Source organism: Salmo salar, chromosome 20 (assembly GCF_965601325.2).
Source record: "Salmo salar chromosome 20, fSalSal1, whole genome shotgun sequence".
Taxonomy (NCBI): domain Eukaryota; kingdom Metazoa; phylum Chordata; class Actinopteri; order Salmoniformes; family Salmonidae; genus Salmo; species Salmo salar.
Genome location: NC_138310.1, coordinates 62,323,487 through 62,337,330, shown reverse-complemented (window position 1 = coordinate 62,337,330; position 13,844 = coordinate 62,323,487). Strand labels below are relative to the sequence as shown.

General features: G+C 44.5%; 1 protein-coding gene across 1 annotated transcript in view; it reads left to right on the top strand.

Annotated features, from left to right (window-relative positions):
* Nucleotides 1-13,844, top strand: part of LOC106581050 (LIM domain kinase 1) — a 109,696-nt gene that overhangs the window by 18,490 nt on the left and 77,362 nt on the right. Inside the window, exon 2 of the mRNA XM_082966625.1 lies at nt 4,465-4,564. Within this exon, the coding sequence (XP_082822751.1) occupies nt 4,465-4,564 (100 nt within the window). The remainder of the gene's footprint in view (nt 1-4,464; nt 4,565-13,844) is intronic.

Sequence of the window (13,844 nt, the reverse complement as noted above, 5' to 3'; positions counted from 1 at the left end):
AGGTGGCAGATGGTCTCCTGAGGGATCTCCTCCCAGACCTGGATTAAAGCATCCGCCAACTCCTGGATAGTCTGTGGTGCAACGTGGCGTTGGTGGATGGAACGAGACATGATGTCCCAGATGTGCTCAATTGGATTCAGGTCTGGGGAACGGGCGTGCCAGTCCATAGCATCAATGCCTTCCTCTTGCAGGAACTGCTGACACACTCCAGCCACATGAGGTCTAGCATTGTCTTGCATTAGGAGGAACCCAGGGCCAACCGCACCAGCATATGGTCTCACAAGGGGTCTGAGGATCTCATCTCGGTACCTAATGGCAGTCAGGCTACCTCTGGCGAGCACATGGAGGGCTGTGCGGCCCCCCAAAGAAATGCCACCCCACACCATGACTGACCCACCGCCAAACCGGTCATGCTGGAGGATGTTGCAGGCAGCAGAACGTTCTCCACGGCATCTCCAGACTCTGTCACGTCTGTCACATGTGCTCAGTGTGAACCTGCTTTCATCTGTGAAGAGCACAGGGCTCCAGTGGCGAATTTGCCAATCTTGGTGTTCTCTGGCAAATGCCAAACGTCCTGCACGGTGTTGGGCTGTAAGCACAACCCCCACCTGTGGACGTCGGGCCGTCATACCACCCTCATGGAGTCTGTTTCTGACCATTTGAGCAGACACATGCACATTTGTGGCCTGCTGGAGGTCATTTTGCAGGGCTCTGGCAGTGCTCCACCTGCTCCTCCTTGCACAAAGGCGGAGGTAGCGGTCCTGCTGCTGGGTTGTTGCCCTCCTACGGCCTCCTCCACGTCTCCTGATGTACTGGCCTGTCTCCTGGTAGCGCCTCCATGCTCTGGACACTACGCTGACAGACACAGCAAACCTTCTTGCCACAGCTCGCATTGATGTGCAATCCTGGATGAGCTGCACTACCTGCACTACCTGAGCTGCACTACCTGTGTGGGTTGTAGACTCCGTCTCATGCTACCACTAGAGTGAAAGCACCGCCAGCATTCAAAAGTGACCAAAACATCAGCCAGGAAGCATAGGAACTGAGAAGTGGTCTGTGGTCACCACCTGCAGAACCACTCCTTTATTGGGGGTGTCTTGCTAATTTCCTATAATTTCCACCTGTTGTCTATTCCATTTGCACAACAGCATGTGAAATGTATTGTCAATCAGTGTTGCTTCCTAAGTGGACAGTTTGATTTCACAGAAGTGTGATTGACTTTGAGTTACATTGTATTGTTTAAGTGTTCCCTTTATTTTTTTGAGCAGTATAGCTCAGTATTTTAATAATTTATTTTATACAGTCACTATTGCTCATCTTTATCAATGATGTCAATATTTCTGGACCCAACTATCTTGGTCTGCGTCCCAAATGGCACCCTATTCCCTTTATAGAGCACTCGTTTTGTCCATGGCCCATAGCGCTCTGGTCAAAGTAGTGCACTATATAGGGCAGTGTTTCCCAACCCAGCACATTAGTGACTGTCCAGGGTTACAATAAAAATGTGTACTGTTGGGTGTTCTCAAGGACCAGGTTTAGGTAACACTGATATAGGGAGTAGTGCACTTTTGACCACAGCCCTATGGGTCTATGCACTATATACTATAAATAATAGGGTGCTATTTGTGATGAAGCCAATGACTTGATAAGGGCTGCCAAGACCTCTGGAATAAGGTTGAATGGACTCACTGAACCCTAAAAGTCAGTGACAAGTGACATTGACAAATGTAAAACAAGGAAACCGATTTATGAAGATCCAAGCACTTTGTTGCAGCATTCTGGCTCTTGCTCGCTGTTCTCTCGCTCTCTCTGTCTCTCTCTCTCTCTCTCTCTCTCTCTCTCTCTCTCTCTCCAATCTTTCTCTCTCACTCTCTTGCTCGCTTGCTTTCTCACTCTTTTTCTCTCTCAGATGAAACTTTGTTTTGCTCACATATGAAACAGAGTCTTATATTGTGGTTAATCTAATTCATTCTATACAAATTAATAGTATTTATTCTTCTGACACCATGTTCCTGTTTGCAAACCACATCCACCCTTCTCCCATTCTGGATTTACATGGGGATAACAAATGCTCTTGTTATCATTATCAACACACACACACACACACACACACACACACACACACACACACACACACACACACACACACACACACACACACACACACACACACACACACACACACACACACACACACACACCTAAATCCTCCCACAAGCAAAAGCAGTGTAGAATAGATGAATGTGGTTCTGTGTTAATGCACCGCTCCAAAGCTCTACTTCTAAGAACTAAAGTAAAAGAAAAAAGCCACATTTGCATGCCCGAAAATATCCCACATTTCTAATACTCAGTTGAACTAAGATGAGGTAAATTTTTCTCCATATTGAAATTGGGGGGATTTTGTGCATTTGAGCTAATGCGTGTCAGTTGATGAATTTGTTTTTGCTGTCTAACTGATGCTATGGTTTAGTTTGTATAGACACTATTTGTGTCATTTGGAGTCAACAGTAATCTTACATTATTACAATCCTACAGTATTAGAGTACTTTTCAGACTTTTTACAGAATTTTCCACTGAAACAGAGATATCAACCGTTGATCAATAATCAATTGACATCCTCTACCACCAGTAGTGATAAGAGGTTTGATGGGTGGCTGTCTGATATATCCATTTGCTCTTACTGGATTTCAGGAGCTAAGCTGATCAGTTAGTTAACCACTTTTAAAGGGGGAGGTGGGAAATATCACACTGGTGCTGGTTGTGGTGATGTATAATGAAGTATATGAGCCATGCAAATTGTGAAGCTAACGTACAGTTGAAGTCGGAAGTTTACATACACCTTAGCCAAATACATTTAAACTCAGTTTTTCACAATTCCAGACATTTAATCCTAGTAAAAATTCCATGTCTTAGGTCAGTTAGGGTCACCACTTTATTTTAAGAATGTGAAATGTCAGAATAATAGTAGAGAGAATGATTTATTTCAGCTTTTATTTCTTTCATCTCATTCCCAGTGGGTCAAAAGTTTACATACACTCAATTAGTATTTGGTAGCATTGCCTTTAAATTGTTTAACTTGGGTCAAACGTTTTGGGTAGCCTTCCACAAACTTCCCACAATAAGTTGGGTGAATTTTGGCCCATTCCTCCTGACAGAGCTGGTGTAACTGAGTCAAGTTTGTAGGCCTCCTTGATCGCACACGTTTTTTCAGTTCTGCCCACAAATGTTCTATGGGATTGAGGTCAGGGCTTTGTGATGGCCACTCCAATACCTTGACTTTGTTGCCCTTAAGCCATTTTGCCACAACTTTGAAAGTTTGCTTGGGGTCATTGTCCATTTGGAAGACCCATTTGCGACCAAGCTTTAACTTCCTGACAGATGTCTTGAGATGTTGCTTCAACATATCCACATAATTTTCCCTCCTCATGACGCCATCTATTTTGTGAAGTGCACCAGTCCCTCCTGCAGCAAAGCACTCCCACAACATGATGCTGCCACCCCCGTGCTTCATGGTTGGGATGGTGATCTTCGGCTTGCAAGCCTCCCCCTTTTTCCTCCAAACGTAACAATGGTCATAATGGCCAAACAGTTCTATGTTTGTTTCATCAGACCAGAGGACATTTCTCCAAAAAGTACGATCTTTGTCCCCATGTGCAGTTGCAAACCGTAGTCTGGCTTTTTTATGGCGGCTTTGGAGCAGTGGCTTCTTCCTTGCTGAACGGCCTTTCAGGTTATGTCGATATAGGACTCGTTTTACTGTGGATATAGATACTTGTGTACCTGTTTCCTCCAGCATCTTCACAAGGTCCTTTGCTGTTGTTCTGGGATTGATTTGCACTTTTCGCACCAAAGTACGTTTATCTCTAGGAGACAGAACGCGTCTCCTTCCTGAGCGGTATGACGGCTGCGTAGTCCCATGGTTTTTATACTTGCGTACTATTGTTTGTACAGATGAACGTGGTACCTTCATGGCGTTTGGAAATTGCTCCCAAGGATGAACAAGACTGAGGTCTTTGCTGATTTCTTTTGATTTTCCCATGATGTCAAGCAAAGAGGCACTGAGTTTGAAGGTAGGCCTTGAAATACATCCACAGGTACACCTCCATTTGATTCAAATGATGTCAATTAGCCTATCAGAAGCTTCTAAAGCCATGACATCATTTTCTGGAATTTTCCAAGCTGTTTAAAGGCACAGTCAACATAGTGTATGTAAACTTCTGACCCACTGGAATTGTGATACAGTGAATTATAAGTGAAATATCTGTATGTAAACAATTGTTGGAAAAATGACTTGTGTCATGCACAAAGTAATGTCCTAACCAACTTGTCAAAACTGTAGTTTGTTAACAAGAAATTTGTGGAGTGGTTGAAAACGAGTTTTAATGACTCCAACCTAAGTGTTTTTAAACTTCCGACTTCAGCTCTACGTGTCATCCTTTGATCTGTCCACTAACTGTATTACAGCTGGCAGAAGCTTGCCCGTGTGTGCGGGATGCAGACAGCGGATCTATGATGAACAGTATCTCCAGGCACTCAACACTGACTGGCACACAGTATGCTTCAGGTGAGTGCTGCTTAAACAGTGTCCTCTCACTGATCAGTCACTCTATTCTCCTGTCAATCTTCTAACAGACAACTGATATCCATCCTACTTGTTTCATTCATAATGACCCGTTTTGGATTTTCTTTTGACAGACATGAGATCTCTGTTTTTTCAGGTGGCATTATTGCTCTACATACATCCTTCTTAACTTGCTCCGTTAGTAGGTAATGTGCATGATGCTACTGCAATGGCACTTTCCAGCATTCCAGTACTAACCAAACACACACTCCTGATTCCTCCTCAGATATTTATCTAAACTTTACTGATTAATGGTGGATTACAGTTAACCACACCTGTTTGATGTCTCTCATTGTGGGCATGCTTGGAATGCTTATTGATCCAATCACAATATTGAACACAGTCAGAACATGTGGTTCCCGTCACATCAAATCTCTCTTACACTGCTAAGGAGTGCTAGCTATCGAGCATGTTGTAATAAGTGTCTAAGTGCATTACCTCTTTTAACCTCCCACTTTAAACTACCCATTTTTAAGACCTCGTAAGCTTTTTTATTTATTTTTTCCTTTATTTAAAGTGGAACTGACAGCATTTTAGCAACATGAAATGGTATTAAAATCTGTTCATATACACCCCAAGGAAGAATGTGACCCTTTTTTAAAAACATTTTCTTAGATATGGTTATTTTCACAATTTCATTTATTCTTAGAATGTTTGGGAATTACGTATACTAAGGTATTTGTGAAAATTCATAGAGTGGGAAAGCGGCCGTGAATTTGGGCAATTAATAGACGGGGGAAAAAAATTCATAAAAACATCTTTCTATGCAGACCGGTGCACCATAGCCAATCAGAGGTACAGTAGGCCTATATGCAAACAAGCTATTTGCCCCAAGGGCCTGCCTTCATTCACTTTGAACTGGACTGTGTGTTTACAGGCAGTTGCAACAGCGCGGCTTTAGATCATTAGAACGCATTCAGCAAAAGCCACAAAATACACCTGAATGGATTTCTGCAAATATGTAAATACCACGGGAGTCCTCTTACATTTGGAAACTTTACAGTCCGATTGATCAAACAACCATAAAAAGGTATATGCACATCAACATCAACAAGATCAACAACTAATGCTAGCCAGAGCAAGATGAGCTAAAATCTAATGAAGGGACATTAGATAAACCCTCTAAAACTTTTTCAGCTAGTTGGCCGTTAAAGTTGCACTGATTGTCACGTCCTGACCAGTAAAAGGGGTTATTTGTTATTGTAGTTAGGTCAGGGCGTGGCAGGGGGTGTTTTTCTGTGTGTTTTGGGGTTATGTTCTATGTTCTTCTATTTCTATGTTCATTCCAGGGTATCTATTTCTATGTTGGATTTGTTTGGGGTTGGTCTCTAATTGGAGGCAGCTGAATCTCGTTGCCTCTGATTAGAGACCATATTTAAGTAGTTTTTTTTTTCATTGTGTTTGTGGGTGGTTATTTTCTGTTTAGTTCATGTTAACCTGACAGAACTGCTGGCTGTCATTTTCTTGTTTTGTTTATAGTGTGTCAGTATAATAAATACAAATATGAGCACTCAACACGCTGCACCTTGGTCTACCTTTAACGACGGCCGTTACACTGATAAATGATGGAGAATAGCCTGCTCATCCTTCTGCATGCATCCAATACATGCGTTGTCCCAACTAAGCACCCAAGCTAACTGTCTAAAGTTGGCTAGGTTACTAACTAGCTACTTCCAGACACAAATGAGAGAACTGGCCATTTTACTCGCCCTAGCAGAGCTGGTTAGGCTGTTTACATGTTATATAGAGGGTTCATGACTAACTATTACTTTTTTTTGCCTACTTTTACTGACTCCGGTCATATTGAGTGGGTCTTGTGCGTTTGTAAATTCATCAGTTGTTCTGCGCTCTGGCACCCTCAGACAAGTGCTCTGAAATTGGAGTAGATAGCTAGCCAGAGTGAATTGCGAATGCAAGAGATATGCTATCTGGATAACAGTCGTTCAGCATAGCTAGCTAGCTAGCAAAGTGATTCACATTTCTTGCAGCTAACCAAATGACACGTGCATTTCTAGCCACCGAAAAACTATTTTTATTTTATCAGGTAAGTTAACTGAGAACACATTCTCATTTACAGCAACGACCTGGGGAATAGTTACAGGGGGATGAATGAGCCAATTGTAAGCTGGGGATGATTAGGTGGCCATGATGGTATGAAGGCCAGATTGGGAATTTATCCAGGACACTGAGGTTAACACCCTTACTCTAACAATAAGTGCCATGAGATCTTTAGTGACCACAGAGAGTCAGGACATCCCATTACATCCCAGGACATCCCATAACATCCCATTCAAAAGACAGCACCCTACACAGGGCAATGTCCCCAATAACTGCCCTGGGATATTGTTTTAGACCAGATGAAAGGGTGCCTCCTACTGGCCCTCCAACACCACTTCCTGCAGCATCTGGTCTCCCATCCAGGGACTGACCAGAACCAACCCTGCTTAGCTTCAGAAGCAAGCCAGCAGTGGGACCTTCCAAGTTCTCTCACGTCACCCCGCTCCTCCGCACACTCCACTGGCTTCCAGTTGAAGCTCGCATCTGCTACAAGACCATGGTGCTTGCCTACGGAGCTGTGAGGGGAACGGCACCTCCGTACCTTCAGGCTCTGATCAGTCCCTACACCCAAACAAGGGCCCCCCCCCCAAAAAAAAAGAAAGATATAGATGTACTATTGTAAAGTGGTTGTTCCACTGGATATCATAAGGTGAATGCACCAATTTGTAAGTCGCTCTGGATAAGAGCGTCTGCTAAATGACGTAAATGTAAATGGTATGCTGCTGGCATATACGAGGGGGACAAGTCACTCACCCACTCCTCCAATGACATGACGTCCTTCTAGCAGCTTGATAGCTAGCTATCTAGCTAATGGTAGGCTCTGTGTTTTTACCTTGCTACATAAATAGATACGCTAGCATATTAGCCACGTTATGACTGACTTGTGATCATTGCCCTTACTATTTTGATTGTATTGACATTCCCAGCCTTAGTTACATTCCTCCGTTTTTGTCATTTTCATTGAAACTGAAACAGTGCATCCCGAATGGAGGCAGAAAACAATGTACCTTGCCAGCTGCGATTTACAACCTGATAGCATCCATAAATTCTGCCAACAATGCCTTCGTCTACATCATGTAGTGTTGAGTCAAATATAACCTATTTTGTTTGGTTTTGTACCATAAACTGGGAATTTGATATTTTTGACTGATATGATTATTTGTTTCATATCGGCAAAGTAGTTAAAATGCTGTCCGTTCCACTTTAACTAGGCAAGTCATAAGCTTGTGAGGAACCACTCCCTTCTTCCCTTCATCCCTCTCTTTCTCCCTCCCTCCTTCCATTAGTATTAGAAGAAAAGTTTGTGAGAAGCTGTTGGTTAATTGGTTCTTTCCCAACATACCATCATATCCCTGTGTTCGGTCAGCTGTTTTTGGTTGTTGTCAGTGAAAAGACTAGAGTCTTACCTGGAGACGGATGTTGTGACTAATATGTTCTGGCCTATGAGTCCAGTCTCTCCATCTGGTCCTACTTTAAATGAAACAACTTTATAAAGGGTTCACAAATCATTTAAAGGCTGTTTATAACATGATGTTTGTTTCTCAATCAATCAATAAAATAATTGTATTGCCCTTTTTACATCAGCAGTTGTCATAAAGTGCTTTAAAGATACCCAACCTAAAACCCCAAAGAACAAGCAATGCAGAGGCAGAAGCACAGTGGATAGGAAAAACTCCTTAGATGGCAGGAACCTAGGAAGAAACCTAGAGAGGACCCGGCTCCGAGAAGTGGACAGTCCTCTTCTGGCTGTAGCGGGTAGATATTTAAGAGTACATATTTTAAGACGTCCAAAGATTCAAAGATGACCAGCAGGAGCAGATAATAACCATGGTGGCTATAGACTATAGAGGGTGCAGTCGAAATAGCAGCACATGATCGGCAGCATTTCTCAATGATTTCTGAAGTAAACTCAGCAAAAAAAGAAACGTCCTCTCACTGCCAACTGTGTTTATTTTCTGCAAACTTAACATGTGTAAATATTTGTATGAACATAACAAGATTAAACAACTGAGACATAAACTGAGCAAGTTCCACAGACATGTGACTAACATAAATGGAATAATGTGTCCCTGAACAAAGGGGGATTCAAAATCAAAAGTAAGTCAGTATCTGGTGTGGCCACCAGCTGCATTAAGTACTACAGTGCAGTACTTGGACTGCACCAGATTTGCCAGTTCTTGCTGTGAGATGTTACCCCACTCTTCCACCAAGGCACCTACAAGTTCCCGGACATTTCTGAGGGGAATGGCCCTAGCCCTCACCCTCTGATCCAACAGGTCCCAGACGTGCTCAATGGGATTGAGATCTGCGCTCTTCGCTGGCCATGGCAGAACACTGACATTCCTGTCTTGCAGGAAATCACGCACATAACGAGCAGTATGGCTGGTGGCATTGTCATGCTGGAGGGTCATGTCAGGAAGGATACCACATGAGGGAGGAGGATGTCTTCCCTGTAACACACAGCGTTGAGATTGCCTGCAATGACAACAAGCTCAGTCCGATGATGCTGTGACACACCGCCCCAGACCATGACGGACCCTCCACCTCCAAATCGATCCCGCTCCAGAGTACAGGCCTCGGTGTAACGCTCATTCCTTCGACAATAAACGCGAATCCGGCCATCACCCCTGGTGAGACAAAACCGCAACTCGTCAGTGAAGAGTACTTTTTGCCAGTCCTGTCTGGTACAGCAACGGTGGGTTTGTGCCCATAGGCGACGTTGTTGCCGTTGATGTCTGGTGAGGACCTGCCTTACAACAGGCCTACAAGCCCTCAGTCCAGCCTCTCTCAGCTTATTGCGGACAGTCTGAGCATTGATGGAGGGATTGTGCGTTCCTGGTGTAACTCGGGTAGTTGTTGTTGCCATCCTGTACCTGTCCCGCAGGTGTGATGTTTGGATGTACCGATCCTGTGCAGGTGTTGTTACACGTGATCTGCCACTGCGAGGATGATCAGCTGTCCGTCCTGTCTCCCTGTAGCGCTGTATTAGGCGTCTCAGAGTACGGACATTGAAATTTATTGCCCTGGCCACATCTGCAGTCCTCATGCCTCTTGCAGCTTGCCTAAGGCACATTCACGCAGATGAGCAGGGACCCTGGGCATCTTTCTTTTGGTGTTTTTCAGAGTCAGTAGAAAGGCCTCTTTAGTGTCCTAAGTTTTCATAACTGTGACCTTAATTGCCTACCGTCTGTAAGCTGTTAGTGTCTTAATGACCGTTCCACAGGTGCATGTTCATTCATTGTTTATGGTTCATTGAACAAGCATGGGAAACAGTGTTTAAACCCTTTATAATGAAGCTCTGTGAAGTTATTTGGATTTTTACGAATTATCTTTGAAAGACAGGGTCCTGAAAAAGGGACGTTTCTTTTTTTGCTGAGTTTATATATACCCTATAAATTATTTAAATTGAGTTGAAAATCTTGGTAGGATAGTCTGGACTGGAAATGAAAGGAAATACATCCTCCTTTAGCTTTCTTTTTTACATTCAGTATGTCTAATAAATGTGATTAGAGAGTTGCATTTGCAGCATGAGAGAGCAAACAATCGAGAGGGAGAGAGATAATATGAGAGCGAGAGAGAGAGAAGAGACAGGGATGAGAGCGAGATAGTGTGTGACATTCTGGACAACCACATAAACCATTCGTTATGTACCACTCTCCCAAACCATCCTAATGCAGTCAGCAGAATGGACTGCACTGTCTTACCACAACACTGTTAGTCAAACAGATCCAACCCTGTGTGTGTGTCCAACTGTACCTGTCCTACTGTGAATGCTCTATCATCAAGACACCTTTATGAGGTGAGGAGAGAATACAGATCTGGGGATGACCTACACTTCACACCATAACCAGCATTAAATTATCTGTAAAGTGAACCACCAGTAGCAACTAGCGACACATGATGTCCATACACTCTTTCTCATCTGCTCCCTTCGGTTGGCTGTCACTCAACATTCTGTCGTCTTTATAGTTCCCAGAGTAGCTCAGTTCTGAGGCTCACACATGGTGTGAACACACTTGTAATGGGATCGTTGTCATATTAGATATAATGGGATCAGTGGCGATTTTAGCATGTCAATCGTGGTGGGGCAAACAACCAATTTCTTTAGATGCATGCCAGCGAAGCCACTACACAACTATAAACAATACATTAAATGCACTATAACTGTGACAAACGGTGCCCACCAACTTTTAGGGTCTACATAAAACTGTCCCGAGAGTAGAGCTTATGGCTGAATTGCTCAAATAAATATGGTTTCTATTGACTCCTTGTTGATTTGTGTAACTGGGTAAGAACCACATTCTCCTTCAATAATAATGAATGTCGACATGAGTTTTGACTTTTAAACCATACGCAAACATTATTACAGTGATGTTCAATAAATTCACAATGTTTGTTCTTACATAATTAACACAGCTCTCAGTATAAGCAAGTGCAAGCATATAGGCTGAAAGGCTGTTCCAATCGTGGGGCAGCTAACACAGGGTCAGAGCTAAGAAGCAGTTTCACATTTTCAAAAGCACTCTGACAGCAGGAAGACCAAATGAAATCAGCCCTCTTCTTCAACAGATCAGTCAGAGGTGCTACAACTGTGGAGAAGTTGCAGCAAAACCCCCGATAATCCTCAACCATACCTAGGAAGCGTTGCAGCTCCTTTTCAGTGGTGGGCGGTGGAAACAGGTCGATAGCGGCCACTTTAGCCCGCACCAGGAGAACACGACCCTGCACGACCACTCTGCCGAGGTAGGTCACTGTTGCCTGGGCAAACTCACATTTGGCTAAGTTCAAAGTGAGACAGGTCTCAGCTGAACGCTCAGAGTCCTTATCCACACCAGATGTCGCTCCCAAGTGTCACTATAAACAACCACATCATCTAGATAAACAGCACAGACTTCAAGGCCAGAGATCACCATATTCATAAGATGCTGAAACGTAGCAGGAGCGTTGCTTAGGCCAAAACTCATGACCGTATAGGAGAAAAGACCTGAAGGAGTAATAAAAACAGATATTTCACGAGCTCTTGATGACAAAGGCACCTGCCAGTAACCCTTCAGCAAATCAAACTTGCTGACAAACCGGGCAGCACCAACCTGGTCAACACAATCTTCCATCCTTGAGAGTGGGTAACGGTCAGGTTGTCACACTTAACCTTCCGGTAGTCAGTGCAAAATCTAAGAGAACCATCTGACTTGTTCACCAAGAGACATGGGGAGGCCCAACTGGAGAATGATGGTACAGCGATATCATTAACTAGCATGTACTTAATCTCTGAGTCCAAGGTACGTAGCTTCTCCAACGAGATGCGATAAAAACGTTGTTTAATGGGGACAGCATCCCCAACATCAATATTGTGCACTGCCAAATGTGTACGAGAAGGTGTGTCAGCAAACAAAGACTGAAAATCAGTGATCAAATCAGTTAACTCTGCTTGACAATCATCAGACAGGTGACCCAACAAACTCTCCATGCAAACTCCAACAAAGTTTGCAAGGGACTCTAAATTCATCAACCTACCCTGTAAAATACCATCAGGGCCCGGTACCCCCTCTTCATCACACTCTGCCACTGTATGTGAAGGTGGAGTGGCTGACCTCAGATCAACGGATTCCACCAAAACAGGACTAACCACGTTATTTTTAGCACATAGTTCTGATTTAGCCAATTCAGAAGACAAACAAGCATAATAGGGCTTTAACAAATTGACATGGCAGAGCTGATTCGCCTTTCTGCGCTCAGGGGTAGCAATCAGATAATTCAGATTGGACAATTGGTGAACCACAGTGTATGGGTCGCTGAATTTGGCCTGAAAAGGAGAACCGATAATGGGCAGCAGGGCCAGAACCTGGTCCCTTGGACTAAATTGTCACGGCTCAGCTCGCCGGTCAAACAACCTTTTCATCCTCACCTGAGAGCATGCTAGTTTTTCTTCAGCCATTTCACAAGCTGCATACAACCTGTGTCAGAAACCACTAACATATGACACAAATTTGGGGGAGGCTCAACCACCTTTCAATCCTCCTTTAAGGAGTTATCCTTTAAGGGACCATGCAGAGTATGACCAAAAACAAGGTCATTAGGACTGAACCCAGTGCTCTCTTGTGATACTTCTTTAACAGCAAGTAGCAACCAGGGTAACCCCTCATCCCAGTCACGTTCTAATTTAGTGCAGTACGCACGTAACAGTGGCTTCAAAATCTGATGAAAACGCTCAAGGGACCCTTGACTCTGCACATGATAAGCACTGGCCTGATTGTTTTACACACAATTGTCGCAAGACTTGTGCAAATATGTGCGAAGTGAAGTTGGAACCCTGATTGCTCTGAATCACCTTAGGTATTCCAAAAATTGAGATGAACTGTGTGTAACGGCTGTCTTCATAAATGGACCAAGGCGCAGCAGGTATGTGAATACTCATATTTAATTACAAATAAGGAGTAAAGCATCCACTTAACAATACAATAAAGGTGACAACAGCTACAGTTCTGCAGGCTAGAAACGCAGTGCAAAAACAACCACCCACAACCCCAAAGAAAAACACACACACCTATATAGGACTTCCAATCAAAAGCAACTCAACACACCTGCCTTCAATTGGAAGTCCCAATCAACAATACAAACATTCCCCATACACAAAACTGCCACGTCCTGACCCCAAAACTAAAACAATAGCTCCATCTGCTGGTCAGGATGTGACAGTACCCCCCCCTCAAGGTGCAGACCCCGGAATGCACCTACCAACAGAAAACACCAACAAAAAACCCATAAACAATAACCCCTAAACAATAAGGGAGGGAAGGGAGGGTGGCTGCCGTCACCGACGGCACTGTGCTACACCCTCCCTCCCCAACCCACCTATCCTGGAGGTGGCTCAGGTGCAGGACGTGGACCTCGCTCCACCTTCGGCGTCGCCCACTTTGGTGGCGCCGATAGCTGCGCCGGGCAGACGGGCCACTCGGGCTGGGCGCGGAGGGCGGGGGAGGGAGGGGCCACTCGGGCTGGGCCGGAGGGCCGGAGGGCCACTCGGGCTGGGCGGAGGGGGAGGGCCACTCGGGTGGGCGGGGGGGTGGGCCGGAGGGCAGGAGGGCCACTCGGGCTGGGCCGGAGGGCAGGAGGGCCACTCGGGCTGGGCCGGAGGGCAGGAGGGCCACTCTGGCAGATCCGGGCA